The following is a 27,467-nucleotide window of genomic DNA, read 5'->3' on the forward strand; positions in this document are numbered from 1 at the left end:
CCGCACCAGCCGCCGCACATTTTACGCCGCGCCGCCGCGACCCTTTATCATAATATGGTGATGGCGAAAACGCATGAGGCTGATTGCAAGCAGAGGTCGTTGGCGCAAGGATTGTGCAAGAAATGCCGCTTGGATTGCCAGCATGGCCGCACGCGGTCGCAGCCTAATCTGCCCAGTCTAGTATTTCAGCAACGATGTATCGCTCCAGCCCACCAGCAGTGCATTACCGCCAGTGCAGGCGGTCGGCGACGAGTATATTACTACACAGCATCTCGCCCGGACGTCCGCACCGCGGAACTATTCTTTATGTTTTCGGGCTGCACGCGACCACAGCGCGAGACTGTATTAGCGTGAAGCTGCACGCAGTCGGCAAAATGTTGACACGAATGGCACCACCGCCGCGCGTGCACCACCGCCGCGCGTGCACCGGTCCCTAGAGGCGCCTTCAGTCCTTTAAATAACTTTGGGGCGGAAATGGGCGGGGAGGGGGGAAATGCCAATTGGCCGAATTGCCACTTGCGGGTCGGTGGGAGGGGGTAAAGGGGAGTTTCAGGTCAGACTGCGCAGGACTGCGCAAGGGGAAAGCCCACGATCTTACCCCATGCTCAACATTACAGGGCTTTAGGAGAGTATTATGCACGTCCTTTTAGTCTTGTCAGGGGCGGTCTGTTGAGGAAGTTCTGGGCCGCCGAAGTTGGGGGTTCGGTTGTGGTCCCTGGGGGTCCGCCAGCCCATTCCGGCGGATTTCGGGAAGCGCCCCACAAGCTGAAGTAGGAGACAAACACAGCATCGCGAGGCCCAACATGCACGTTACGCGGTAGTGAGCACAAGCAAAGTGTGGGAGGGCTGATTTGCGCGTCCTGGCGTGAACATTTCGGCACTTGTCCTCACGTTTAACACATGCGCATCGACGTGGCGGGGCTCTCAAGCGCTGGTGTGCATAGTTTCATGTAACCCAAGGCTGCCAATGCACGCTGTCCATACATCAAACTGGCAGAGAGTTGCACACGGCGTGGGCTGGGTCGAGGGGACATCGATGGATTGGATCCCGCGTGCAGGGGGGGGGGTAGAATCTTCCGAAACAGACCCCATGCTTCAAATGGATAGAGCTCAAGGAGAAAATCACGAATCCGCTTTCAAAATTGAAAATGGGTTTCTGGGTGCAAAGTTATGACCCCTCAAAGTGGCTGGTCGGTCGGTCGGTCGGGGGTCCCAAGAGGTTTTGCACAGGTTCGTGCCAAGTTTTGTTCCTAGCGCTTCTGTCCTGCAGCGCGCGGCGCAATGGGTGCAGCTCAACGAGGCGTGCGTAGGTATACCCCAGACTTAGCACACATGCATAGTATGGGGTAGTTTGGGGAGCGGCATGTCGGCATTTTTGGGAGATGCCTGGGGAACGGGTCAGGGACAGGCCGGTGCCGGGCGGCTTTTGCATGGATGAACGCGTCAGCACATTTCGTACTATCAAGTAACATTGGAGTAAGCCGTTGCATAGCAGGCCAGTCTATCAGGATACTTGTCGGCGGACGGGTGACATGTCCACATGTCCACATGTCGGTCGGTCAAAGTGTGTTCCCAAGGCGGATCATTTACATAGCGGCAGGGGGGGTCGGTCGGTCGGTCGGTCGGCGGGTCCGGGAGGTTTTGTGGCATGGGGTCAAAAAAGTTTGTTCCTACCCCCCCCCCCCTGCCGCGTGTGACCAACGTCTCGGAACAGAACGGCCCATGGCAAAGCGTGATAGCGCTCGTCAAGAGGAGTCGATTGGTACCACTTTGGTATTAAATGGAGGGGGTTCAGCCCCTAAACAACAAGGTTTTGTCCGGGGGGGCGGTCGTCCCCTCAAGGGGGGCCCGGGGGATTTCGGGCACGGGGGATGGCACTTTGTTTCCTAACCCCCCCCTGGGCTGCGGCCCCTGTCTAGGGCTGTCTAGGGCTACAACGCACCGCACCGTGCGAGGATCAGGACACCGGCAGCGTAGCGTGACGATGGGTAAAGTGCCGCACATCCAGCACGCCTAGTAGGACACCTCGGCAGCAAGCCCACGACGTTCCCCCTAATCGGCGTCCTGCAATACATGGATACTCTGCCCGTACACGGTCCCATACTGCCGAAAGACGGGCAAGACTCATCCAGTCAGCTGCAACCGATCAGCAGCTCAGCATGCATATACTCTTATGCGGTATGTCGCAATCACAAGCTCTGCGGCACCGGGCAACCATTGCACGGTATGCACTCGGCTGCATTCCCTGACGCAGACCCTGTGGCACATATGGATCGGCAGTCATCCCGTCATTTAGCGGCGGTTACAGACATGACGGCAACGGCAACGCCGTCTTGGTGTCTCCTGGCTACTCTGCCGCAATCTACGGTCCATCACACTCTCCTATTGCCACACACTGCTGTCCCGTCCACTCTGTCATTGTCCATTTCCCTCGACTCTCCAGCCGCATGCATGCCCTGCCTGCTGTCCTGCCCGCCGTGTCAGTGTCAGAGCTAAGCACGCTGGTGGCAATGGGCCACTGTTGCACAAAACCGCGTGCATGCACGGACAACCACGACAGCTAACCCATTGAAGCACATGGCTCTCGGCCGTTGCAATCACCGCCTGCCGTACGGCCTCAGCCCGTTTATCCGTTCAAGGCGCGCTTCACAGAAATGGCGTCAGTACCTACCCCAGCACGTGGTCGGCCTGGATTGAGTTCACATACATGATACATGCCTTCGCTCGCGTCCACCTGAAGCTGCCACTACGTACGCTTAATTAGAACGCGCGCAAGGCTGAGGATTCACCGTTCACCGGCAAATACAGCTCGGCTAGTCTCTTTACGCCTTCAGCTTCTTGGCAACGCCGGCCAGCTGCTTGCCCTGTGGTCAGGCGGAGCGCGCACGGGGGAAGGGAGAGGCGGCAACAGCATGTGCGTCAGCAATTGTGTTCAGAAGTAGCCCACACAACGACAACACCAGAGCCTGCACCATTAAACCGTCAGGTGGCCCAGACCGGTCGTCAATCCGTCTTGATTATGCAAGTGGCCGCTACAGCAGCCTCCATGCCTGTCCCCTGCCATTTCCGTGCTGACATCCGGAACCCCAGCACCCACGCCCCCGCACCCACGCCCCCAGCACCCACCAGGATCTCGGCCTGCTGCAGCTCGTCCTCGCCGGGCTGGCGGGAGCCGTCGGGGCCGGCCAGGGTGCCGGCGCCCCACGCTGAGCCGCCACGCGCATCCTTCACGCCAAACATGATGCTACCGGCAGCAAAGCCAGCAGGTACGAAGATCATGCCGTGGTGGGCCAGCTGGGTCACTGCAAGGAGGGAGGCAGAGGGCGGTTGCAGCCCAGCCGAGGCGTAAGCAAATGCCGGACGGTGAGCTGGCACGGGCCTCCATGCGGCAGCAGTATGACAGCATCACACGGGTGCTACAACACTAAGCCTCTTTCACGGCTGCATTTTCAGCCCCTCAGCCCTGCATGCATTCCCGATTGCAGCCCACCCACTCACCCGCGGTCATGATGGTGGTCTCCTGGCCGCCGCCCTGGCTGGCGGTGGAAGTGAACATGGACGCGGGCTTGCCGTGCAGCGCGCCCGCCTGCCACAGCTGGCCGGTGGTGTCAAAGAACGACTTCATCTGGGCGGCCATCATGCCGAAGCGGGTGGGGAAGCCGAACACGAAGCCATCGGCCTCGGTCAGCTCCTTGGCAGTGCTGCAGATGGAAGGAGTGAGGCGGTGGGTGCAGAAGGCAGAAGAGGTGAGGAGACGACAGGGGTCAACAATTGCAAGCATGGGGTTTGGCAGGGACGGCATCCGCGCACGCCCTCGACTCGAGGCCTCAACTGCAACACTGCATGGGGACTTGGGAGACCAACTCACATGATGGGGTAGTCCGACTTGGGGGGAGCGTGCATCTTCTCCAGAACCTCCTCGGGCAGCGTCTCGGCCACCTGGCGTGGTGGGGGCGACGGCAGGCAGGGGAATCAGTACCGCAAAACTTCGGCGGGAGGCTGGGTGCGATGTGACAGGGTAAGGGGTATGTTGGCGTAGCCCCGTGGTGTGCAGCGTATTCCCAGGACCCCGCAAAACCGCTCTCGAGGCTGGGTCAAAGACTCCGTCTAGAGCGTGCCTCTCCGCCAACCGCTTCAGCTATACGAACCTCGCACCTGCCAAATCTTGGCCTCCACGCCCTCCACCTGCTCCACACCCTGCAATTGAGAGCGACGAGCATGAGAGGGAGAACGAGCGCGATCAGCTACAAACAGAGCAGTTTGCCGATGCACGTCCAAGTAATCGAATCAGGTGCGCTAGGCCGTTCAGGCCCTTGCAGCTACCTTCTTCACGGCCTCAGCCATAGTCTTGATGTGGCCATAGGTGCTGTAGAAGATAATGTAGACCTTGACCATGGTTGCGAGTCGAGTTTCAAAGGCTGATGAATCGAGTTCACAGTGAGTGCACAGTGACTGGGCAGGGGAGTATGTGTGTATTCAGTGCTATGCGGACTTACCACGGAGGAACTGCACGTGTAACATAGACGGCCCTGCGTGCGGCAACTCGAAGCATCCGCCCTGTCATCGCAACGCCCGCCAATGTCACCCCAGTCAGGACCGGGGTCAGCTTACCCTGAGCATTTCGTGGTGACAGCACATGCCAATTTCCTTGTACATACAGGCCGGGCGTGAGGCTCTACGTGCTTGCGCACAGAAACACTTTTCAGGTATCCTTATTTTTAGTGACTGTCACATCTGAATCTTAAGTTTGAGGTGACCGCTTAGTCTAAAATGAAGAGTTATGCGGTTTACGGCGCTTCAGGAGAAAAAAGTCTGTGAGCGTGCACTGCGCTGCGCTGCCACCATGGCTAGTCGCGTTCAAAGTTTCAAGATAGATTCAGCATGAAAATACGCTGCAGTCAAAGTTAAAGAAGGTCGCGGCATGCACAGCGTACCGAGCAGTGCGCCGAGTGGGGAAGAGGGTTTACATTGATCAGTAGAACGTGCATTAGCGGGCTCTACTCTTAGAACCACGTGCGGCCCAAGCCTAAACCCCCAAAATGCTCTTGCAAAGCATCTCTCCAACGCGCGCCAACTGGCCTGCCGTGGCCCAAAGGCAATCTCGCTGTGCCCACATCCCAAAGCAACGGCCCAGTAGTAACAAACGCGGTGCTAGCACAATGGCCCACGCGCTCACCGACGTGACGATGCTCACCGATGTGTCACTTCCGAGCACAAACCAGGTGCGCGCTGGGGTCGGCCAGGTTGGAGACAGCTGGGCAATAGGCTGGGTCGCGTTAGCAGCCCAGGCGCAAGGTAGCCATGCGCAGCGACCGACTGCAACCACACGCTTGTGTATGGGTCGGTGGGCAGCGTCTGAGCCAGCGTCGCATTACCCGTGGGCGCAACGTTGGCGGTGCGACCTGACGCGGGTGCTCTCGTTGGGTGTAGAAGCGCGAATTTCTTCTGCCTCGGGCCTGACCGGTAGGGGGCATGGCAACCCACACGGGGGCGTTGGCCAGTCGCGCGCAGTCATTGGGTGACGCCACGGTATTACGGGCGCTGATGTAGGGTGGGCGGGTGTCGCAGGACAGCAGCATGTGAGAGCAGGGCAGGCTCGCTGGCGCAGGACGCGCTGGCTTGGCGCAGGCGCGGCAGCGCTACCCACCCCACCGCGCCGCAGGCCCACTCCAGCACCGCCACAAGGAGAGCACGAGCGGGCAGGCGCAATGCACAGCTGAAGATGCCGCCCCTGTCCTGGCTTTACCCGTGCAATGCGCTGGTTTGCCGCCCCCTGTCGAGTGCCACTTCGTTGTCAAAGCATACGCCACGCTCCCCTCGCTCTTTTGCATGGCGTTCGTTTCAGCGGGCTGGTATCTTCAGTCCCCCCCGGGCGGCACCAGCGTGTGGGCTGGTTCTGGGATCTTGGTTTATTAGGGATTGACCCCCCCCTAAAAAAAGAGCGACCCAGCAGTGCAACCACACGTGCAGCAAGAAGCCATGTACAGTGTAATCCGTGCTGGCTCGCACAGGTTCCCCTCATGCCGTATTGAACCTACCTTACAATCTTCCGACCTCCGGAACACACGCAGGTGAGCCAGTTGGCTTATGAGTTGGACGCCCGCAATGGGCTCCAGCGGATTAAGTACGAGGCCACAGGTGGGTTGGCTCTGTGGTAGCAGACGGGGCCAGGTTGTCTGCACCATTACATGGAAACGAAGGACAAGATGCAAACTGGAAGATGCATGCCACAAAGAGTGCGAGGAGCGTCCCGTGGGCGTGACCAAAGACACAAGGGGGGTAGTGTATTCCAATACCAAAGAGGGTAGCCGCCAATGAAAACGGGAAGGAGAGGCCCGGTGGCTGCCGAGCAGGGAGGTTGCAAGTCGGGTAGCCTCAGGCGGAAGAGGGCGCAGGCACACAAGCAGGCCTTGTGTCTGCAACGCGGGGCCCGGCCAGTGGGGTGCACAGGTGCATGGCTGTACTGAGGGTGGGAGCGGTGTGTACGGTGTCCCTACATGGCGTGGAACGGTATCTATGTCGGGAAGGTGGGGTGTCAAGGACAGGTGGATAGAGCATATCGTAACTACTGACAGGGCACGATCACGCAACGCAAGAGGTGCGACATACACACGTCTGAGAATGACATGCCGCACGCACTGGCGTGTCCGACACCGGGGCTCGACACCAGCCGTGCTGAATAGATTTCCCCGGCCCGTCGCACACGCATAACGCGCGCAGGCTGGTACTACTGGGACTGGGAGGTCAACGGCCAGAAGCGCAAGGTGCACTACATCAAGGCAGGCCGGACGGTGCGTGTGTAGATGTATGAGTGTGCGAGAGTGGCGGCGCCGGATGGGCCGCTGCGGGGTACTGCCGTGCCTTAGCCAGTCGCGTTGAGGATGGCGGGCTGAAGGGTCAGCAGCTGCCGCGGGCAGTGGCGCAAGCGCTGATGGTGCGGAGCTGGCTGGTCGTGGCGTAGAAGCGAGTGGGCAGCGCCAGACGACTGCAGCTATTTAACTCATGCACATAGCATCATGCCTCATCGCGCCCTGCTTCCCGATCCATCACTAGTCAACTCGTTGCAAGCGGACACGCGCGCTGTGCCTCGTGCAGGGTGACCCTGTGGTTGTGCTGGTGCACGGCTACGGCGCATCGTCCTACCACTGGCGGTACAACGTGCCCGCGCTGGCGGAGGCAGGATACCAGGTGCGGCTGGCGGCGGCGGGTCGTGTCTTTGCATGGTTCCTACTGAACTGCCGTATTGTGCGGGCCACGGAGTGCGCTGGGGACGAGTGGAGGCGTGTGCTTGAAAGCCAGGCGGTGTACTGGGCGCGTGTCCACCTATCGGTCCAAGACTTGAAGTACAGCCCCAAAAGCACAAAGCATGCAAGAAAGTGGCTGTCCCTCCCAAGGGAGTAGTGGGCTGCGCCCTCGTTACCTCTCCTGTCAACAGCCCGTACCCCGGGAAACTGTGTCCCCACGCTGCGTGCCGCCCCGACGTGCCTTCGCCCGCTGCTCCCAGGTGTACGCAGTGGACCTGTTGGGGTTCGGCTACAGCGAAAAGGCGCGGGAGGACTACACCAACGGCGAGGTGAGGGGGGTGGGGGCCGACACCCGGCCGACTCGCGGGCGGCTGCGTGAGGGGCCGGGCGTGTTACGGGCAGGCGCTTGCGCGCTCGGGTTGTCCTCTCTTGTAACGCCGCAACCTTGAGGGACGAGAGGCTGCGCAAACACGTGCTGCAGTGTTACCGTAAACGACAATTTAGCCTTTGCAACGATCGTTTTAAACGCAACGATAGGGGGTTTCGTCAAAACGACCATACAAACACCCTTCTAAACGAGGGTCCGGGCGGCCCAGTTCTCAGGGTTCGTGCCGCTATCTTGCATCGTTGATCGCGTTTATGAGCGTTTCAGACGCATAAACCAACCCCCTTGCACAATTATTTTACTCATAAACGCACACTTACACTAAACGAACCAAAGTAGGGGCAATGGCGGTGCGGTGTGGTGCGGACGTGCAGTGCAATGCGGTGCAGTGCTAAGAGGTGAAGCTCGGTTAATGAAATGCGTAGATGCGAATGCGAATGGGTTGGCCAAGGCGTGGTGGCGTGAGTTGCAGTGCACTGTGGCGCGTGCAGTGCTGGCGTGCGCTGGTGCGGTGCTGGGCTAGGTCGGGCTAGGTCGTATAAACGATAAACCCCTATAGTTTAGCGTTTGTAACCGATCGTTTACATGCTACCCAAACGACAGCCCGCGTCGTTTGTATGGTATGATTCGAATGAAACGAATCGTATCGTATGTCGTTTACCGCAACACTGACGTGCTGCCACTTATGGCGTTGCTGTCTTGTCGGCCTATCGTACGTGTCGAGCCCGCAATTCTGCCGCAACAAGGCATAAGCTTACACCCGCGGGTTTGCCCTCCCCGTCTCCCTCTCTCTCCTCCCCCTGCCTCTGCTTCAAGTACCGTACACACTGCACGTACACACACACACACACACACACACACACACGTACTCCGTCGCGTCGTTGGGCGGGCTTCTGTTTTCTTTTTAACACACACGTACACACGTACGTCACTGCAGCTTTGGTCCAGCCAGGTGGCTGCGTTCATCCGGGAGGTGGTGTCGCCGGCGGCGGGCGGGGCGCCCGTGGTGCTGGCCGGCAACAGCCTGGGCGGGTACGTGTCAGCGCGGTTGTCAGCGTCTGTGTGTCAGCGCATGTGCCAGCGTCCATGTCAGCGCGCGTGTCAGCGCGTGTGTCAAGGGTGTGTCAGGCGCGTCAGCGTGTATGCCATCCCTGACGCTGATGGGCCCTTGTTTCAGCGCCATGCCGAACTGTCCATCGCAACGTTATTCCATACATACAACATATCATCGCAATGCAGCTATGTGTCGCTGGCTACCGCCGCCACCGAGGGCCCCGAGCTGGTGCGAGCGGTGGCCCTGCTCAACGGCGCCGGCCCCTTCAAGGAGAGCGAGGAGAAGGCGGCGGCGGAGGCGGCGGAGTGGGAGGATGGCAACTGGTTCGCGGCGGCTAAGCGCAGCGTCGCAAAGTGAGTGTGCCGTTGTGACTTCTGAGAGGGTGCGGGTTGCTGCTGAGGTCCGGTCTGGTGGGACTGGACTGGAGGTTTGGTTTGTTGTGGCGGTGTGCGAGGGGCGATGTGGTGTTGTCCAGATGTGTCGGCGCAGCCCGTGCTGCGCATGCCTTTTACTGTCCGCCTGCGCTCACACCAGCCCAGATTCCCTTGTTCTGCTGCCGCTGTCTTCCGCGAATCATGAGTTTTACCTCGGCACAAAACACGACTTGACACCCGATTCCTCTTGCCCACCGCCCTCAGCGCCGTCAAGCGTGGCGTCATGTACTTTGCCTTCCTGCGCACCAAGACGCCTGAGCGCATTCGCGAGGTACTCCAGATGGTGTACGTGGACCACTCCTCTGTGGACGACGATTTGGTCACCAGCATCGAGGTGGGGCCGGGCCAAGCCTGTGTCTATGTGTGGATGGAACGGCACCCGGGTGTGTTCCGGTAGGGTTCAAGAAGATCAGGGAAGGTGCGGTGTGGACGTAGCGCCACTGCTGCGGCGGCAGGCCTGCAGCCCACGCCTTTGCATTCTCAGACTTGTCTCGCCACCCTTATCCCACTCCATACACCTGGCATCCCACACGGGCATCCCATTCTGCTGGCATCCCATGCATTTGCATATGGCTCTCTCCCCATGTCATCACCGCCATCGACCAACTAAGCCAAGCCCGGAACGCCCTTGCACATTATCGCTCGACACATTAGCGGTATTGCTACCACACAACAATCTTCCACAGAACCCCGCCAAGGACCCGGCCGCCAGCGAGGTGTTCTTCCTGGTGTCGCACTCCACCCGCGGCCCGCCCCGCTACGTGGACGGACTGCTTCAGCGGCTGCAGGTGCGGCGGGGGGCGCGGGGGCGCAACGGAGGGCACAGGGGCTGTGTGTGTGTGGGGGGGGGCTGTGGGCTGTGGGCCGGGGGGCTGGAGGCTGGGGCCTGGGGGCCGGGGGCCCAAGGGAATGCGGTTGGATTGGGGCCTGGGATTGTGAGACGCGGGTGACGAGACAGAGGACAAGGCTTGACGTCTCCCACACTTACCGGTCATTGTTGTGTGGGTGCGGCTGCAGGTACCGCTGTTGCTGCTGTGGGGCGACAAGGACCCGTGGATCACGCCCGCGCGGGTGAGTTTGTCGGTGTGGGCGCAGTCATAGAAAGTGTGCCGCTCGTGGCATGGGTGGATGCGTTGCGGGCGAGGGGCCTTTTACAGTTTGCCCTTCAAACTTTCCTCGGCGTGTCGCCCTGGCGCCATTGCTGTTCAGATTGTTGTCCCTGCCCCCGCACAGACAAAGAGTGCGCCCTCTAACGCGGCCTTTGCTATGTCTGTTTCCACCAACGCCACACATGCTCAACCGCAGGCCCAAAAGATCATCAACCTGTACCCCTCCGCCGTCAAGGTGGGCCTCAACAGCGGCCACTGCCCGCACGACGACACGCCGGCAGAGGCCAACGCGGCGCTGCTCAACTGGCTGTCAGGCCTGCCGCCTGTGGGCGGGGCGAGCGCCACCGCCGCCAGGGGCACTGCGGGAGCGCGCAGCGCGTAGAGTAGCTCAGGCACCGAATCCCCGACCGCATGCACCTTTCATGTTCGCGTATGGAGGCGCAGCAGCAATGGCTGCACGCCTGGGCCGCGTGTGTGGTGGCTCAGTTGTTGAATGTATGGCCGCGTGACCGTTGCTGGTTGAAGGTTGTTGGAAGAGATGGGTCGGTCGTATCGTAGGTGCAAGAACTTTTGGATTGTTGTGCAACGTTCAAAAGTAACACATGGCACGAGAGTTTGATAGCGAGAATACTCGAAGCTACAGTCGTTTTGTGATGTTGGTTTACCGCAGGCAGGGGATCTCTGTGCGAGAGGGGGGCTCTGGGCATCCCCGAAGAACTGGAAGAACCACAGCGCTGGGTGAGGGTCGTTTACTGGACGGTTTACTGGATACGGGTGTGTGGCAAGTCAGGGAAGATGGCAAGCGCCGCTGTGTGGCAGTATGGCACGGAGGGACCGTGCGGAGACACATACTCCGAGGTCTTTCACCGATTGCTCTGTTGCTGCTTTGCTTGTTGAATGTAACGCATTACTTGAAGAGTCTGGATACTTGTCGCGTCACCAGCGCTGCCTCAGAGCCCCACCACGAGTCCACGAGGGTACGCAGGGGAGGGTATGTGCCATCCAGTAGTTGGGCGACCTCGCCAACCTGCCTTGAACCCTGTCCCATCACACATCCAGTAGTTGGGCGACAGTGTGCGTGCTGCCGAAGCGAGGCCAGTAACAACCTCCCAGCCTCTGCCTCTTTTGTGCAACCGCCCAACAGCAGACGCACAGCAGGCAAGCTGCTGCCATGCTCCGGGAGCGCTACGCATGGCTGCACCCGGGGGCTGCGCAGCGAGCGAACTAGTCTCGCGCCCCGGCCCCCCCGTCGCCAACAGACCGCTATAACCAAGTAATTTTGTGTGGCTTTATTTGTATTGCTAAAAACCCCCGAGCGGGGTGAGCCCAAGACAAGAAACGAAGGCGGCCCCCTCCTGGAGCAATGGGCGTCTGAGAGACGGGGCAAGACCAGGGAGAGTCCCAGCCTCCTCCCTCTTTCTCTTGGCACACGGCGGCAAGATGTCGGACAAGACGTGCACTATCCGCACTCGCAAGTTCATGACCAACCGGCTGCTGCAGCGCCGGCAATTCGTGAGTTTGGCATGGAGAAGGCTGCTGGCTGGCCGCGCGCTCTGGAGGCCTGGACGCTGACTCTCATCATATTGCGCAGATTATTGACGTGCTGCACCCGGGCCGGGCGAACGTGTCCAAGGTGAGCGCGGCGGTGGCGGGGTCTGCGGGCGCAGAGCTTGATTCTCAGGATGCCGTCCTAATTATTTCATATGTTTGCAGAGCGAGCTGGCGGAGAAGCTGTCGTCCATGTATGAGGTCAAGGACTCGCAGTGCATCTTCCTGTTCGGCTTCCGCACCCAGGTGCGCGAAGCGGCTAGAGGGCTCGTATGCCAAGGGGTGATCTGGGGAACAAATGATGGCTTGGCCCGGTGGGAGCCGGCGCCTGGGGTCGCCTGCGGCGGCGGCATCTGCTCCAGTGCTCGGTCGCTCACATCGCTGCTTTCGCGTTCACCTAACAGTTCGGTGGTGGCAAGTCGACCGGCTTTGGCCTCATCTACGATGACCTGAAGGCCGCCAAGCAGTTCGAGCCCAAGTACCGCCTCGTCAGGGTGAGCGCGCTGCTATATAAATGTACTGTAGGATTTCCAGTCGCAGGAACCAGCGGTGGCGAGGCTGTGGATGCAGTCTTGGAGCCGATGGAGCAGGCGGCATTTTGGGCCTGCTCGGCGTCGCGATAGCAGCAGCACCGGCGAAATGCTGCAGCTGAGCATGCTGCTGGCGATGAGGCAATCAATTGCCTCAACTGCGATGAGCGGCCGGGAGCTTTGGCGCGGGTTAGGGTGTGGTGGGGCGCCATGATCGGCGGGCACGCGCACAGCTTACCAGGCGCAGCAGTGGAGCTGGAATGCTCGGAACCTGAGCAAGCTATAAGGCTGCTTGTGGAGCGAGGCGCGGGTTTGGGAAGCGGCAAAGCGGCCTGGGCTGGGACAAGGGGGTGCGGGTCTGAAACCAGCCGGCCCCGTCCGCAATGCGCCCACGGCCCCCTGGGCGTACAGCTGGTCAGGCATGGTTTGGCTATTACCGGTCGCCGTTCCAGCTGGCGCAGCTGACGGCCGTCGCCGCCGGCGCTAGGGGCAGCTGCCAGTCTCAAACCCCTGACCTCACGGGAGCGGCGTGCAATAATCAGGCAGCAGCGTGCGGCTGAGCGGCGGTGCTGCTCCTGGGGTTCGTATGCAGCATGCGCGCATCGGAGGCTGCACGTGGCGCTCACCCAGCCCGCGCAGGGCAGCGCCGCTGCCTAGACTTGGGGCACAGAGTGCTTGGCAGGCGCGCGCCGTGATGCCCCGCCGCTGCTGGCAAACAGCTGCATGGCCGAAAGAGCGTGGCTGATGGCGTTCGGCGCTCATGTAGTCGCTTGCGGCAAGCAGCAGTTGGTCGTGATGCATCAGGCAGTCATGGACCGCATGGCTGGGCGGCTGCAGATGTGCCGCTGCCGCGCGTTGGGCAGCTTGCGAGCTCTTTGCCTAATTGTCAGCTACCGGCGGGTCCGCGGCAGCTGGGTGGCGCGCAGCAACGGGCAAGGGCTGGGCACTGGGTGGCGGGAGCGCGTGCTACAGCAGCGCATCAGCCGCGGCGGCTGTTGAACTGCGGCTGCAGTACTGAGGCGGCAGTACTGCAGTGCGGCATCGGCTTCGGCGGCACGGCTCCTGGGCTGCCGCATGCCTGGCATGCCAGCTGTGCAGCGGCTGGTTGCGGCGGCGGCCGCAGCGCAGGACCGCGCCGAGGTTCGAAACGCTGCTGCCATCTGATGACGTATCGAATCGCCGCTGCCCAGTCGCTCTGCCGGACGGCCTGCCCAGCCGCTTCGCTAACCGCTTTGCCAGCCAGCTAGCCAACCAGCCAGACACTCCGTCCCACAGCCTGCGGCGGTTGTGCGCCTGTCGCTCCGCTATGCCGCGTGGGCGTACCACGGCGGCCTGGGCACGTGCGCGGCGGCGATGCGGTCGCATCCGGTTGGCAGCGCGTTTAGCTTTCCTGATGGGCTCGAGCTGTTGGCTCTGACTGCTTATGTTGTGCCTTTGCTTGCGTTGCCGCCAACAGAACGGCCTGGAGAAGAAGGTGGAGAAGTCGCGCAAGCAGATGAAGGAGCGCCGGAAGCGCGCCAAGAAGGTCCGCGGCGCCAAGAAGAACGCGGGCGCCGGTGAGTTGGTCGGCGGTGCTGGGGCAGGGAAGGGGCAGGTGGTGTCAATTCCTGGCGCAGTGGACACGGGTCAGGGTGTGCGTGGTTTTGCCCTTGCCAGAGCGCGCGGAGATTTGCATGGGAGGGCGTGGAAGGGCGGCGCGGACTGCAAGCACGCTCAGCAGCTCGGCGGTCTGTGGGATGCAGCACCATTGGCGACGGATAGTGGGCGTGGGCGCGCGGATGCATGTCAGGGACGTGTCCCAGGGGCTTGCAAGATGCAAGATAACACAATCTGGACAATTTTACAGTGTCGACTGCGCGGCGGGGTGCTGCTGCGTGTGACTAATTCTGAGAAGACTCTGAGTGTCGGCAAGGAAAGGTGGCACGGCATTACCTGCGCCGCTCTTTTGTTGCTTGCGTGCTGACCAGCTTGTTGCGCCTGCTCCTGCCCTTCCCGTCCACAGGCAAGAAGTAAATGGTGGCCTCTTAAGCTGCTACACACTTGTCTGGCCGCTGGGCGGTGTAACGTGGATAGTTCGAATGCGCTGGCGCCCCTGTGTCTCTTGTGGGTGAATGCAGCGGCCGTGCAGCTTGGGGGCGGGGGAGCGATGAAAGCGGCAGCGACAGGAGCAGCAGCATTGCCAGCGCGGCGGCAACACGAACGGCAAGGAGCTGCAGCAGCGGCTCTTGAGGGCTCGCTCACGGCAAACCTAAGCCGTTACTGGGATCTCGGTGATGGACGCGTGCACTGCCCTCCCGGTGGTCGCGTGCCGCAGCCCTGCAGTTGGTCTTGGATCCGATCTTGCTGCTCAGGGCTTACCAGGACCAGGGAGCTACAGGGGCAGTTCTCAGGACCGCGCAGTGACAGCAGGGTTGACAGCAGGCGAAGTGCGGGCCGTGGTTGCAGCTGAGCTTGGCAGCACTGGACTCGGGCCAATGCGCCGGCATGTGCCCCAGCGAAGGGGTGCGCATGCCGTACTGGCCACAGTTTGACGAGTGAGCAGGCCTTGCATATTCCGGCGGAGCAATACCGGGGTTGCTCCGCTGCTGAATCAGAAGTGCACCCCTGCAAAAGGCAGACCCCGGCAGTCAGACCCTGGCATTTCTACTTGGCGAGCAGGAAATGTCTTTGCAATAGTGGCGGTCCTGCGTGGCCCAGCGCGTAGCCCCTGCCAGTCGTCGCAAGCTTCACGCAGTCTCACTTGACAACAAACAACCAAGCCCAGCGTGACACAGGCCTGGGCTTCATGACTACCTAGTACTTGACAACCGCGGGTAGGACAGAGCGCAGCAGGATGCAGGCAACGCACGACAGCTTCTACCGGGAGGGCATGCGCCCTCTGCATGCCGTGCTGTGGTGGTGGCCTGCAACCCGGGTTCACTCGGGGCGTGCCCATACACGCCGCACCGTCCAAAGACCTTGCCTAATGCTTATACATGACATATATATGTCATGACTTGTTGTTTTAAGCCCTGGCGCGGCCTGCCTGCTCGCCGAGCTCGCGAAATGCAGCGACATCCCCCGACATTGTGCACGAAGAGCTGCTTTTAGCCCTCGCAAAGCTTGAATTCCCATCCTTATAGCTGACAGTAGACACGGCATCAATCACGGCTTGAAACAATGGCTCCTCGAGGGACCTCGGTCGCGAAATTGCCGGTAGGCAGACCCTCACATTTTGCCCCGGGATACATTCCAATGCAATATTGGGTATCTAAATAACATATTGAGTGAGTTACTCTCTGTCCAGCACACTTTGGCCCGATCGGACCGACACGCGCCCATCGGGCGCATGGCTGGCGGGCCAAAACCCGCCCATTTCGACCTCAGGCGAGCGAGGACCGCCCTCCCACTTGACCAGCAAGTCATTACTACATGCACGGAGGGTCTGAGAGCGTGGGGGACTCAGGGGAGACCAGTTTGGCGTCGGGGACCCCCCTATCCGCCCCCAAGACCCCCAAGACCCCCCGCACGTGGGGGGTAGGTCAGGTTGTTTGTCTTTTCCGGTGGTATCCCAGAGTCGATATCAAGTGTCAAAGATGGCGCATTTTTGGACGGTGGCCTGGACCGGAGTGAACCCGGGTTGGGTGGCCTGACCCCAACCAGCCGGCTAGTGGATGCAGACGCAGGCACACACATGTCCGGCTGTCACCTGCAAAGAACGGTTGCGGTAATACTTGTCAGCATCATGTTCACCACTGACAGCCCTGCGCGTGACCCTTGCGACGCTACGGACACGCCGATGCTGGGGTGACCCCTTACCCTGTCCCATGGCACCCTGCCCCCCAGTCCAACACCAATTTTCATACAAGAGTTGTGTGGTACACGAGCCCTGGTACAGGCAGGTATCTTCTTGGGCGCCGTTTCAAGCGGGGGCAGCATGGGCGTCCAGACCAAGCCCGGATCAAGGCCCGGATGCTGCCGTGGTGCCCAGCAGCGCAGCGTGCTGGGCGGGAAAGCGCGGCAAGGCACAGTTGCGCTCGGCCTTTTTGCGAAACCGTGACAATACCATATCCAATCACATCAGTACACGCCAGGAATGGCAGCGCCGCTTACGGCTTCGTGCTCGTCTGCACGCGATCGCGAAGTCGTTTCGGCTCAGTCCTATCGGAGAAAGCGCTGACCATCGTGCCCCATACTTCCTGGCACACTCCTTTCCAGCGAATACGCATCGGAAATGATTGTTTCTCAGTCCAAGCCGACGTTTGCTTGCGGCCGTGCGAGCTCCGCCCGCACAGTCGCTGTTTGCGTTCACCGGCTGCCCCGGCCGTCCACCTCTCCTCGGACGGTGCTAGTGAGCAGCACTGTGACCGATGCCGTCGAGCCGAGCGCAAACGCGACCGGCACTGGCTCTGCCGCGTCTATCTCAATTGAGGAGGCCCCAGCCGATGGTCGCGTGCCCTGGTACAAGAAGCCTTGCGTAAGCTTTGATGGCAGCGGGCAGCGGGGAAAAGTAGTCGAAACAGCGTCGAAGATGGTCCAAAACGTCACGCCTCAGTCCTGTGCCGAGGGGATAGTGTCCTTGGACTCAAGTTTGATTTGCTGAAGCACCTGAGCAGCCAGGTTAGCTCAGGGGAGCTCGGGGGTGAGCAGGAAAACGCTCACAATTGGACAGACCTTCGCTCAGTCGCCCCCGGATTCCCCTCCGCAGCCTCAGCTATAGGCATGCGTGCAAGAGAAAGCGGCAACGAGGGCAGTTTGAGGTAGCTGTGGGCACTGGGGGTTGGTGGGGCAGGCACGCTGGGCGCCCTGGCCCGCACGCAGCAGCAGCTGCCAGTCCCTCTCGGCCACCGCGCCGAGCCCTGCCATCTTGCAGCCTGTCAGGGGGCTAGCCAGAACCGTCTTCTACGATGCTGCGTCTCCATCGTCGCCTGGTTCACCTTGCCGCTTGCATGCATGCTGCTAACTCACTCCTGGCCAACCTTGCTGCCCGCAGCTGTGGCAGGAGCTGACTAGCGTGGAGGAGCTGGAGGCAGCTATCTCAGCGCCCAACAGCAACGGAAAGATGACGGTCATTGACTTCTACGCAGGTGCGTGCCGGCATTGGCGTGGCTATAGGTGCTAGCGCCGGTGGTCGAGGGGCCGTGCCTGCTAACGGACCTGGCCTGGGATGCGTCTTGGGAATGTGCCCACGGGATGCACTGAATGCATTGCGCCTCCAGTGGTGCGCTGGCTGGCGCCCTGCCATGCGTACACTGCAGGGGAATGTCGCTGCCACCACGCCTACCTCCTAATGGTCTGGTCCCTGCCGTGCTGCTTGCAGGCTGGTGCGCGTGCTGCAAGAGCTCGTTCCCGGCACTCTGCCGCATCCCCACCAACGACTTCATGTCCCAGCATTTCAACTTTTACAAGGCCAACATTGAGGTGCGTGCGCACGTGTCTCTGTGTGTGTGCCAGCACGGGTGGTTGCGCTGGAGCCAGAGAGGATGGGTCCGCTTCACACATGACGTCTCCCTTCGGCCGCTCTTGCTGCCCACAAGCCTTGGTGGTCCTTATGCGGCTTAACGACCGAGCTTCCCAGGGGCGACAATGACGTTACCCGCGCCGCTGCTGTCTGTGCCTGTAGGAGGGCAACCTGGCTTCCTACATCAAGAAGAAGGGCGTGCGCGGCATCCCGCACGTGCTGGTGTTCCACCCAGACGGCTCGGACTGCATCGGCATGAGCGGCGCATTTAAAAAGGTGTGCGTGACTGTGTGACTGTGTCTGGCCGGGTGGTTAGCGACCCGGCAGCTAGCTAGGAGCGAGAGCCGCATGCACGGCATCGTTGTGTATTGCTGACTTTTTCCCCGAGGTACCGTGTTGTTGATTACCGTATCCAACGCCTGCTGCCTCGGCCCCACAGATGGAGGCGCTGCGCAAGAACCTGGACTTCATTGCCCGCGCTGAGAAGAAGTCGTTCGTGCTGGACCCCAACGGTTTTGTTATGAACCGCTAAGTTGGCGGCCCGTAATCCTTGGCTTCATGACAGCAGCTGAGTGCTGAGGTGTGACGCATGACGGGGCGTTTGCCGTTGTAGCAACAGTTGCCACGCATTTGGGGAAGGGGAACATTGAGGGCTGCGCAGGCAGGTAACGCGGCGCAAGTCATATCGACTCATGCATAACCGCACCTTCGCTCCTTGTGATCCTCGAGCTCGGGCTGTGTATTGCGCGGCTGTCTGAAACCGATGCATTGGAACCCGGAATGGAAACCATGCCGTCAACGGGACTACAGGCGGGTTTGCGGCATGTCGACGGGGCCTGAGATTGGTTGGTGGGAGTTTGCCAAATACGTCAAATCGGGCTGCTGCGTTGCGCACTTGCGTGACAAAGTGAAAATAATAAAGGTCCCGCGTATGCATAATTGGCGTTAGGCGCTCCAGCGTATACTGCAGATTGAGAGGGTCTAGAACGGGCTAAAAGACCGCATGTGGAGGCTATTGCACTTGGCGGTCCCCTTCAGACGGCAAACTCGCAGATGTGGGCTTAGTTTATATGTATTCCTGGGCTTGTCGGTTGTTTGTTGCATTGCGTTGCCTAGCCGCTTGCACCGTGCGCAGAGTTTGCGCCGTGCTGGTGGTTGGCGTGCGCTGTGGCGTGTGTTGTCGGGAACGGCGTGGGTCGCTACTGGAGAAGATTAGGAGGTCCAATGCAATGCGTGGATGGACGAAGTAGGTATGGGCATCGGCATATGAACCGTGGGCGTTGGCCACGGCTGCGCGCAGTATGCCCTTTGTAGTATAAAGCGCGTATTCATACTGCTTGTCATTTTTTTGGAGGCTCTTTGCGATACACATGCTGCTCAGGTGTGTGCACCTGGGGCCTCAAGAAGCCATAGGGTGAGGTTTGGGCGGGAAACCGATGCGTCTTGCTCGAAGGCGGCGCCCTGGCGTGTTTGGGCCGGAGTGCTTGACAGGCACTGGTTCCCTCACATGCTAGCAACGGTGTCGCGGAGTACCCGCGGTGAGGACCTGGAAGGGTGACGCAGCCCTTGGTGGCGTCGTGCTACGTTGCGATCCCTGTAAATATAGACTCTTCATCCGTTGTCCCGCCGAGCATTTGCAATGTTCCTTGCTAGCACTCATGGAGGATTGGAGGGAGCACGTGGTGCAGGGTTGCATAGTTCGTAGTACGCGTACTATGTACTACGTACTGTACTACATACTGTACGCTGCCCTCGTCGGCTAGTACGTTGGAAAATACGTTGTGCTGGGGAAACCAGCGGGGTGGGCCGTGGCAGCGCCGTGGCGGGGCGAGGGGCGCGAGAGGTGCTGGAAAGGATGTCCGTCGAAGTTCGCGAACCATGGCTGCTCTCCGCACTGCAGCTGTGTTTTCTTATAACAATATGAGTATAATAAGTTGAAGGAAATTCCGCTAGAAGACTATGGCCGCGCAAATCCGAATTCACACCGATTCGGGCATGGTGCGGGCACGCGTGCCGTGTTTGCGTCGGCTTTTCCCCCGGATTTCCTGGCCCAGCGTATTATGCACCGTATTTTAACGTACTGTACTAGAAATCCTAGTACGCTGTATTAATACGCGTATTGTGGAGAGAGGGTCGCGTACTAGGCAACCCTGACGTGGTGGTGCTTGGCCAACACGGCCAAGAAATCGTTCGAGTTCTTCCCTTGGCGGTAGACTCGTCGTTTGGGTTCTTTGTTCTTGTTACAGCCACTGCCATCTCCTCACGCCCTTTTGCACATGTCACACGGCAGCTCTGTGTGCAGATAGCCGCCGTGGGACTACGCCTTGCAATCTGTCTGCGACACGATTCCAGTTCTCACTGCAACACCTGCCCCCTCCCTCTCTCTCTCTGCTTGACTGGCTCTCTTGTGTTGCCTGCACGCCCTACACGGCCTAGCCTACTGTAGCCCTCCTCTCACACAGCGAGAGTGCGCAGGCAGCAGCGCATACGATAATATGCATTAGAGCTCATCGTCTCATCACCCACCTGAAATTGCTGAGACTGACCCAACCACCGCAGGCGCGGTCGACTCCCCAAGGCAGTAGCCAGTTCATGCAGCACTCAGGAACATTCTAGCACATGCTCCGTGACTCCATCCTCTTACTGACGGTACTCCATTACGCTGTCCGCCCCCCACCTCACACAACTGCCTTCCTGTCTGCATATGCATTCAAGCTACAACTCGAGTTGGCCGCCAGGAGTGTACGGTATGCTGGCTAAAACTAGCACACCACACCAGCACCCGACGCCGCCGGCCCCCCGCGCACCACGCCCACCAGCATGTAAACAACCGCGCTCATGCATACAAATGCGCTAACGCCGGCCGTCGGAAGCCTGGCACCTCCTCACATGTCGTCGGCATCGGGCATGGGGCGGCGCACTGCATCCAGAGGCGGCAGCGCCATGGATTCAGGCTCCTCATAATAATCCGCGTCCTGGTCCTCCAACCGCCTCCGTGGCAATGGCCCGGATCCAAGATCCGCGCCGTACATCACAGGATCCTGGATCTCGTCATCGTAGCCCTCATCGCCGTCCATGCTTCCCATGGATCCAGTGGAGCCCATCGCCAGCGCCGCCGCCGCGGCGGCGGCACCCGCCTCACCACCACCGGCGGCGGCTGCCGCCTCCTCCGCCCGCAGTCGCGCCGTGCGTTGCGCCGTCAGCCGTCGCGCTTCCGCGCGCTGCCGACGCAACTCCTCCAGCGCCATCCACTGCTGCGTCTCCGGCGCCGCCGGGCGCCGCCCGTCGCCCGCCACCACGCCCGGCGGCGGCGCCGGCTTTGCGCCGCGCACCGCCGGCGCCCAGCCCAGCTGCAGGCGGCGCGCCCGCGCCGCCGCCACCAGGGTACGCTGCTCTGGGGTGCGTGTGGCCTCCACGAACGCCCTCCAGGCCTCTGAGCCCCAGTAGCCCTGCTGCTTCATTCGGTTGAGCTGTTTCACGGCTGACACGTGGCGCGACAGGTTGGCGGCCAGTTCGCGCTCGCCCAGCGCACGCAGCACCTGTGAGAGGAGGCATGGAGAGCGCAACCGCGTGTGTTGCGTTCGAGAAAGGGAGCACGGAAGCAGGGTACCGGACATGCCGTGTGCGCAATGGCCAATGGGCGCTTGTGCGCAGCGGCAGCAATGAGACCCCTGAAGAGCACCGCACCGACAGATTCCGCCGTACCACACCCGAACCGTACCACACCCGAACCGTACCACACCCGAACCGTACCACACCCGAAATGCCGCCCATAATATGCCGACCGGTCACATTGCCCCAATCAAACCCCAGCCGCACGCTTTGGCTCCTCACTTTTTTGCCACCCCTTGCCGAGCAAGCCCCACAATGCCCAGGAAGCCGTGCCCACCTGTGCCCGCTCATTCATGACCGCAGCATTGAACGCGCCCGCCACCGCCTGCGCCCGCCGCACAGCCGCCAGAGCCTCCTGGTACCTGTGGAGGCGATACAGCATGACGGTCCGCATCGCGTAAGGAGCCGTGTCTGGTGCCGCTGGGGCACTACTCCTTGCTTCTTCCCGAGATTGGACCAGGCGCTCCCTACCATCCGACCTGAGCCCTCTCTCTAGTCCGGCCCTGTCTTGGCCCTTTCCTGTGCAGCCTCCCTCCCATCCCTTTTTCTGCCCCTAATCTCAGCCTCCCATCCTTCCTAGCGCGCCTCCAACCCGCTACTGGAACTTACACCCCGCCGCCGCCCCGCCCCCGCCTTTCCCGCCCGCAGAAAGTCCACAAAACCCGTGGCTGCACTGTCCCTCGCCCCCTTCCTCCCTCCCCAGGCCCTTCCTCCATCCCCAGCCCCTTCCTCCTTCCCCAGCCCCGACCCCCGCCCACCTGCCCTCCAGCCTCTGCAGCTTGCTGTACACGACCAGCAGTGCGGCGCTGTTGGGGTGCGCCTCCAGCCCCTCCTCCAGCAGCTGCCGCGCCAGGCCTGTGTTCCCCAGGTCGGTCTCCATGGAAGCCCAGTCCGCGCGGTTGTGCACGCCGGGGCCGGGCGACAGTGGGTCGATTTGCAGCGCCCTGAGGAAAGTGGGAGAGGTTGCGGGTTGGGGCGGCCCTATTCCAGCGCCCGTCAACCCAGCCCTCTCCCTCCTTTAACCAAAGAGATACTTTGTCTCCGCGCACGCCACCATCGGCATCGCGCACACATACACACACGCGCACATGTGTTTGTATCCGTTCACAAGCACACAATACACGCACGCACCTGTCGTACAGCTCTGCCGCTTCGCGGTAGGATCCCTCCTCTGCCTCAAAGCGAGCGTACATCTGCAATGAGGAGAAGGCCGCAGGAGGAGGTGCATCAGTGACCTCACAACCACTGCCAGCTTCCGCCCCGCACCCGTGCCTGTGTTCCTTCGGCCCCTATCCTCCCCAGCCTGCTCACAAGCCTTCTGCCAAGTCCTGGACAGCTGTTCCCTCCGCCCATCACCACTGCACCCTCCGTGCTCATCCCGTTACCAGCAATGCCATACCCCTATTCGCCCTTCCAACCCAGCAACCGTAAGCCAATCCTCCCCTCCAAGACTACACTCACGTTGATGATCTTGGTGTTAAGCGGGTGCGCGTCCAGTGCGCGCTCGAACAGCAATCGCGCCTTGTCGCGGTCGCCCAGTCCCGCCTCCACACGCGGCCAGATCAAAAACAGCTGCTTGTCTGTGCGGTCCAGAGCGTAGGCGCGCTGGCAGTAGCCCTTGGCCAGCTCTGTATAAGATAGGCGAAAGGAGTTGAAGAGGCGTGTTAGGGTTGGGGTTGTGTAGGCTTAGGACGGGCAAGTTGGGTGGAGGGGTTTGGAGCCGTGCTGACTCATGAGCGGTGCGTGCGGCCCACGTGCGGTACCATGGGTTGTTTCGCGACAGGAACGCGTAACACCATGCGCACGCCATGTCGCCAGGTTGCTAATAACGTTGCTCAGCTACTGCAGCTGTGCCTGCACGGCCTGCAGCTGCGCAGCTGAGACGTGCTGAAGCGTCCCGCCCACGCAACCATACCCGAGCTGCCTGGCCCTAACTATGCAACGCGCCACGCACGCTACACACACAATCAAACCAGCAGCAGCCGCAAGCCCCGCTAGCATCCTTACCAAGGTTGCTGGCCTCCAGCTCCACGCTTGCTGCCAGCACGTACAGCGCCACGTCGGCCGGGCACTTGCGCAGCGCCTCCGCCGCCACGATGCGCGCGTTGCGCACATTGCCCGCCTCCAGCTCCCGGCTGCCCCAGTAGTGCATCACCGCGCCGCCGCCGCCCGCCGCCAGGCCGCCCGAGTGCCGCGCCGCCTCGTCCGCGGCGGCGCGGAACAGGTGCCGCGCGGAGCCATACATGCGCAGCCGCCACTCGTGCTTGCCCCAGTTCCCCAGCGCCTGCACAAGCAACCAGTTGTGCCGCGGTCGGGCGGAGGGCGCCGGCGCGCCGGCGGCAGCTGACGGCGAAGCACCGGATGCCGGGTCAATCGCGGCATCGGCGCTGCTGCTGCCGTCGGCAACGCTGAGCGCGCCGTCGTCGCCGTCCATGGATGCGGTGGTGGAGGCGCCGCGCCGACGGCGCCGGCCGGCGCCGGTGGCGCGCCGCGCCGCCATCTGCAGCGCCAGCGGCGGCGGCGGCAGCACAGGCATGCGCCGGGCGGCATCGGCTGCTGCGCGGAACAGCATCCGCGCCTTGGCCTGCCCCGGCCCGGGGCCTTCCACGCGCGCTGCCATCTGCGCCCAGATGAGCCAGAGCGCGGCGTCGCCCGGGCGCGCCGCCAGCAGCCGTCGCAGCAGCGCCTCAGCACGGGGCGGGTCACGGCGGGACATGTTAGACAGGGACGCCATGTCAGCCGCCGCCGCCGCCACCTCCTCCTCGCTGACCTGCGGCAGCCCGCTGCTACTGCTACTGCCACTGCCGTTGCCATTGCTGCTGCTGCTGTCGGCGTGAAGCTGTAGCTGTTGCACCGCCGCCTCCAGCCCAGACGGCGCCTCCGGCAGTGCCTCTAGCCGGAACGCAAACGCCGCGCTGCGACCAAACCGAATCTCGTCACCAGGCACCAGCGGCACACCCGGGTCGCCGACGTTGACCGGCTTGCCGTTGACCAGCATCTGGCAGTTGTCCGTACGCTTGCGCGTCACGCGGCTGATGTTGAACAGCTGCAGCGCCACGTCGCCGTACGCGTACGAGCGGTCCGTGATGTATTCCAGCCGTACGGCGAGTTTGTCGCCGGCGGGCGTGGCGTAGTCGGACAGCAGGCCCTCAGTGCCGGGGAACACGCGGGCGTCGTTGCTGAGCACGATGGGCCCAGTAGGCGGCACGGCCAGGCCGTCGGGCAGCGGCCGGCCCAGAGCGTCGCGGAGCGGGAAGCGGCTGACCGATACCAGCCGCATGGGCACGAACACACGCCCCACCAGGTTGCTGGTGCCGCTGTTGCTACTGGTGCTGGTGCTGCTAGCGGAGGCGGGGTCGGACATGCCGGCGCCGTTCAGGAGCGACGCCGCGCGCCGCGCCTCGTCGTCGTCGTCGCTCAGCGTCTCCAGGAACGACATGGGCGCCGCCGGGCCGGCCAGGAGCGATGAGGCTGCTGCCGCCGCCGCAATGGCGGAGAGCTGCTGCTGCCCGTGTCCTGGCAGGCCGCTCCCGTCCGATGCGAATCCGTCCGCCTCCGCACCGTCGGGCAGCGTTGGTGCTGGCGGGGCGGCGCTGCGGGACGGGCGCTTCAGGAGAAGCGCGGCAGGCCGGGAGGCCTTTCCTGCAGCTGACCGCTTTGCCGCCGGCGCCGGCTGCTCCAGAGGAGACTCTGCGCTCCCCTTCACGCCCAGGGCTGCTTGCCCTGGGTCCGTGTCTGCTGCAGAGCCGTTGACATGCGCATGCGCCACCTTGGCCCCACCGGATCCGCTTTTACCGCTGCCATTCACGCCGTTGTGCTTAGCGCCGGAGCCGTTCGCGTGCGGCTGCTGGCGGCGGACGTTGCCCACCGACTCGTCCAATAGCACGTCACCGGGCAGCTCACCAACAAGGATAACGTCGGCACCGGCGCTAGGGCCAGCCGCCGAGCGCTTGCCATTGCTGGAGGGGGACGCAGCAGCACCAACCAGCGGCTCCGACCCGTCCTGCTCCAGCAGCTGCTGCGTATGTGGGTGCGACCGGTCGTCGTGCGCATCGCCGTCTTCCTCTGAAGAGGAGGAGCGCCCACCGCGGCGTGAGGAGGTGGAGAGTGCGGTGCGGGCGACTGAGCTGCAAAACACCAGTGCCGGGGACAGACCGTACGCCTCAGCTGATGATCGCTCCTGTTGGTGCTCGTGCGGCTGGCGGCCTGCCGCAGCAGCAACTGCTGAGCTGGCGCCACCGCCGTCCAGGCGCTGAAGCAGCAGGCCGTAGAAGCTGCGGCTGCGGGCGGGCAGCGCAGCTCCCTGCTGCTGCCCCCAGAGCGCCGCCAGTGCCGCCGCGGGTGCGCTGCAGTTGTCCATGCACCACCCGACCAGCTCACTACGGCAGAGGAATACGCAGGGTAGCAGCGGCAGGCGGGCAGCAGATTATGTCAGGTTGAGCCCAGCTCGCGCAAGGAACGTTTCCGGACGTGCACACATGCCGCAGCGTGTCAGCCTGCCAGCGCGTGCTGAGTCAACAAACTGCAACGGACATCCATGGCTCCATACCACAGAGCCCTGCCAGCAATGTACGGCAGGTCACGCCTTAAGAACGCGGTGCTGCCCACCTGACGGATGCGTTGACGTCGGACGCGGCTTTCTGCACGAGCAAGGCTTCCCGCAGCAGGTGCGCTACGCCGCGGTCAACCCAGCCTCCTTCCAGGTCCGCCACCGACACCCAGCGCCAAGTCAGCGAGGGGAGCAGCGCTGCAGCGGCCGCGATGTCCGGCCGCGGCGTCGGCGTGGGCGCCCCGGCCGACGACGAGTGGCTCCCGGCACCAGTTGCGCTCGCGGCTCCATGAGGACCAGTCAGTAAGCGCGCCAAAGGCGAGCCCGCGGCACAGCGACTGATGGCATTTAGCAGCTGGCTGGTCGCCCGCGCAGCCCGCTGGTCCTGCTCCTCCGTGAGCGCGAGAGTTTTCGGGAGCTCGATACATCCGCCGGTTGGAGGGGCCCTTGGTGTCGCGTGTCGCGAACCTCGAACCTGCGTTTATTGTCGCGGGACGCCTTAAATGCCACGAAGCTTGTTTCTGCACCATTCGCGAGCCCCGAACACCCAACGCTCCGATCTCCCAGGTCTCCCGAGCCACCCATACACTGTGGCAAGAAAACAAGCCTACCTCGCTGACGTGCAGGCTCGCCGAGCCCAGTTGAAAGCTACACGATAATGCGCCCTCGTCATATTTAGGTGCGCCGGGAGAAGCGCCTGCCCACAGGGACCTTCGCCGACTGCGGTGAGCTCCACAAGCCACGCTTTGCCGCAGGACTCGCCGTGTCCCAAACGATGATAAGCCCTGATGATGCTCGATATGAGCTGGGCACGGTAGAGCCCCCATTTTCCGGAGTTCTCCCGCAAGGCCGGGCTTCTATGGCCGTGCCATACTTCGTTCGAGGTTTGCTACCAGCTGGTTTGTTTCTTCTTGATAACAGCAACCTATACGTTGGACACGGCCCCGACCGCTTCAAACGTGCGGCCTACACAAGACTCGTTCTGAGACGCTCACTATCGTTTCAGTCGACCGAAAGATTTTGAAGATTAGCGCTTGAGGTGTGACTGATTGCACAATGTCTACCAAAGGCAAGCTAAGTTAGCCTGTGTTGAGCAGCGAGCGGTGACAGCAAGCACGATGGAGAGATCGGCTGGGCGAGGCCGCTCGCCCCGGCAGTCACGCCCTTTTGCTAATATATACATGTTTTGTTTCATGACGGAGCGTATCTAGGTTTTGGGAGCTATTTCAGCGCTGCGCCGCAAGTCTTTGGGCCAGTTAACCTTTCCGCAGCAAAGAAGTGCACAGCGTTGCAAGTATCGTGTATCTGGACATGTCAGCGTTCTTTTGACGTAAATAGATCTAACTAAGAGAGCTTGTCGCGACTCTGCGCGGCAGTGCATCGACCCCGGGGTCCTTGTCAGCCGCCGCTCAGCAAACAGCAATATGCGCAAGTTAAAGGTATAGACCTAGATTTGCTGTTGCTCATAGCCAGTCAAAGTCAGGAAGCGGGACCTCGCGAACAAGGAGAGTGGCCGCGTGTCCGGTCGCTGCACCACACGGACTGGTGCACCAGTCCGTGTG

The 27,467-nt window shown here is 61.8% G+C and overlaps 6 protein-coding genes across 6 annotated transcripts; 3 read left to right on the plus strand and 3 right to left on the minus strand.

Annotated features, from left to right (window-relative positions):
* Positions 1–1,851: 1,851 nt before the first annotated feature.
* On the minus strand, positions 1,852–4,469 carry CHLRE_10g456100v5 (uncharacterized protein). The gene is made up of 6 exons (XM_001698500.2): positions 4,324–4,469; positions 4,156–4,197; positions 3,869–3,939; positions 3,499–3,701; positions 3,127–3,302; positions 1,852–2,864 (listed from the first exon to the last, which is right to left on the minus strand). Exons 1-6 carry the CDS (start codon positions 4,393–4,395, stop codon positions 2,823–2,825), a joined length of 606 nt encoding a protein of 201 aa, XP_001698552.1. The 5' UTR covers positions 4,396–4,469; the 3' UTR covers positions 1,852–2,822.
* A 258-nt stretch (positions 4,470–4,727) lies between these two features.
* On the plus strand, positions 4,728–11,141 carry CHLRE_10g456150v5 (uncharacterized protein). The gene is made up of 11 exons (XM_001698315.2): positions 4,728–5,222; positions 6,072–6,138; positions 6,721–6,791; positions 7,096–7,188; positions 7,505–7,573; positions 8,567–8,661; positions 8,869–9,036; positions 9,322–9,451; positions 9,804–9,905; positions 10,135–10,188; positions 10,423–11,141. The coding sequence occupies exons 1-11, from the start codon at positions 5,160–5,162 to the stop codon at positions 10,606–10,608; spliced, it is 1,098 nt and encodes a 365-aa protein (XP_001698367.1). The 5' UTR covers positions 4,728–5,159; the 3' UTR covers positions 10,609–11,141.
* A 396-nt stretch (positions 11,142–11,537) lies between these two features.
* On the plus strand, positions 11,538–14,381 carry CHLRE_10g456200v5 (ribosomal protein S24). The gene is made up of 6 exons (XM_001698316.2): positions 11,538–11,738; positions 11,818–11,859; positions 11,940–12,020; positions 12,179–12,268; positions 13,761–13,860; positions 14,307–14,381. Exons 1-6 carry the CDS (start codon positions 11,667–11,669, stop codon positions 14,315–14,317), a joined length of 396 nt encoding a protein of 131 aa, XP_001698368.1. The 5' UTR covers positions 11,538–11,666; the 3' UTR covers positions 14,318–14,381.
* Positions 12,512–12,797, minus strand: CHLRE_10g456226v5 (uncharacterized protein). The gene has a single exon (XM_043067061.1). The coding sequence runs from the start codon at positions 12,725–12,727 to the stop codon at positions 12,539–12,541; it is 189 nt and encodes a 62-aa protein (XP_042920458.1). The 5' UTR covers positions 12,728–12,797; the 3' UTR covers positions 12,512–12,538.
* A 1,976-nt stretch (positions 14,382–16,357) lies between the features above and the next one.
* On the plus strand, positions 16,358–19,356 carry CHLRE_10g456250v5 (uncharacterized protein). Its single transcript, XM_001698317.2, has 5 exons — positions 16,358–16,760; positions 17,277–17,370; positions 17,604–17,704; positions 17,907–18,020; positions 18,184–19,356. The coding sequence occupies exons 1-5, from the start codon at positions 16,518–16,520 to the stop codon at positions 18,274–18,276; spliced, it is 645 nt and encodes a 214-aa protein (XP_001698369.1). The 5' UTR covers positions 16,358–16,517; the 3' UTR covers positions 18,277–19,356.
* Positions 19,357–19,972: 616 nt separating this feature from the next.
* On the minus strand, positions 19,973–27,367 carry CHLRE_10g456300v5 (uncharacterized protein). The gene is made up of 8 exons (XM_001698501.2): positions 26,517–27,367; positions 25,965–26,380; positions 23,364–25,735; positions 22,818–22,984; positions 22,488–22,549; positions 22,115–22,300; positions 21,634–21,718; positions 19,973–21,283 (listed from the first exon to the last, which is right to left on the minus strand). The coding sequence occupies exons 1-8, from the start codon at positions 26,730–26,732 to the stop codon at positions 20,630–20,632; spliced, it is 4,158 nt and encodes a 1,385-aa protein (XP_001698553.1). The 5' UTR covers positions 26,733–27,367; the 3' UTR covers positions 19,973–20,629.
* Between the last annotated feature and the right edge of the window lie 100 nt (positions 27,368–27,467).

This window comes from Chlamydomonas reinhardtii, chromosome 10, assembly GCF_000002595.2.
Source record: "Chlamydomonas reinhardtii strain CC-503 cw92 mt+ chromosome 10, whole genome shotgun sequence".
NCBI classification, from domain to species: domain Eukaryota; kingdom Viridiplantae; phylum Chlorophyta; class Chlorophyceae; order Chlamydomonadales; family Chlamydomonadaceae; genus Chlamydomonas; species Chlamydomonas reinhardtii.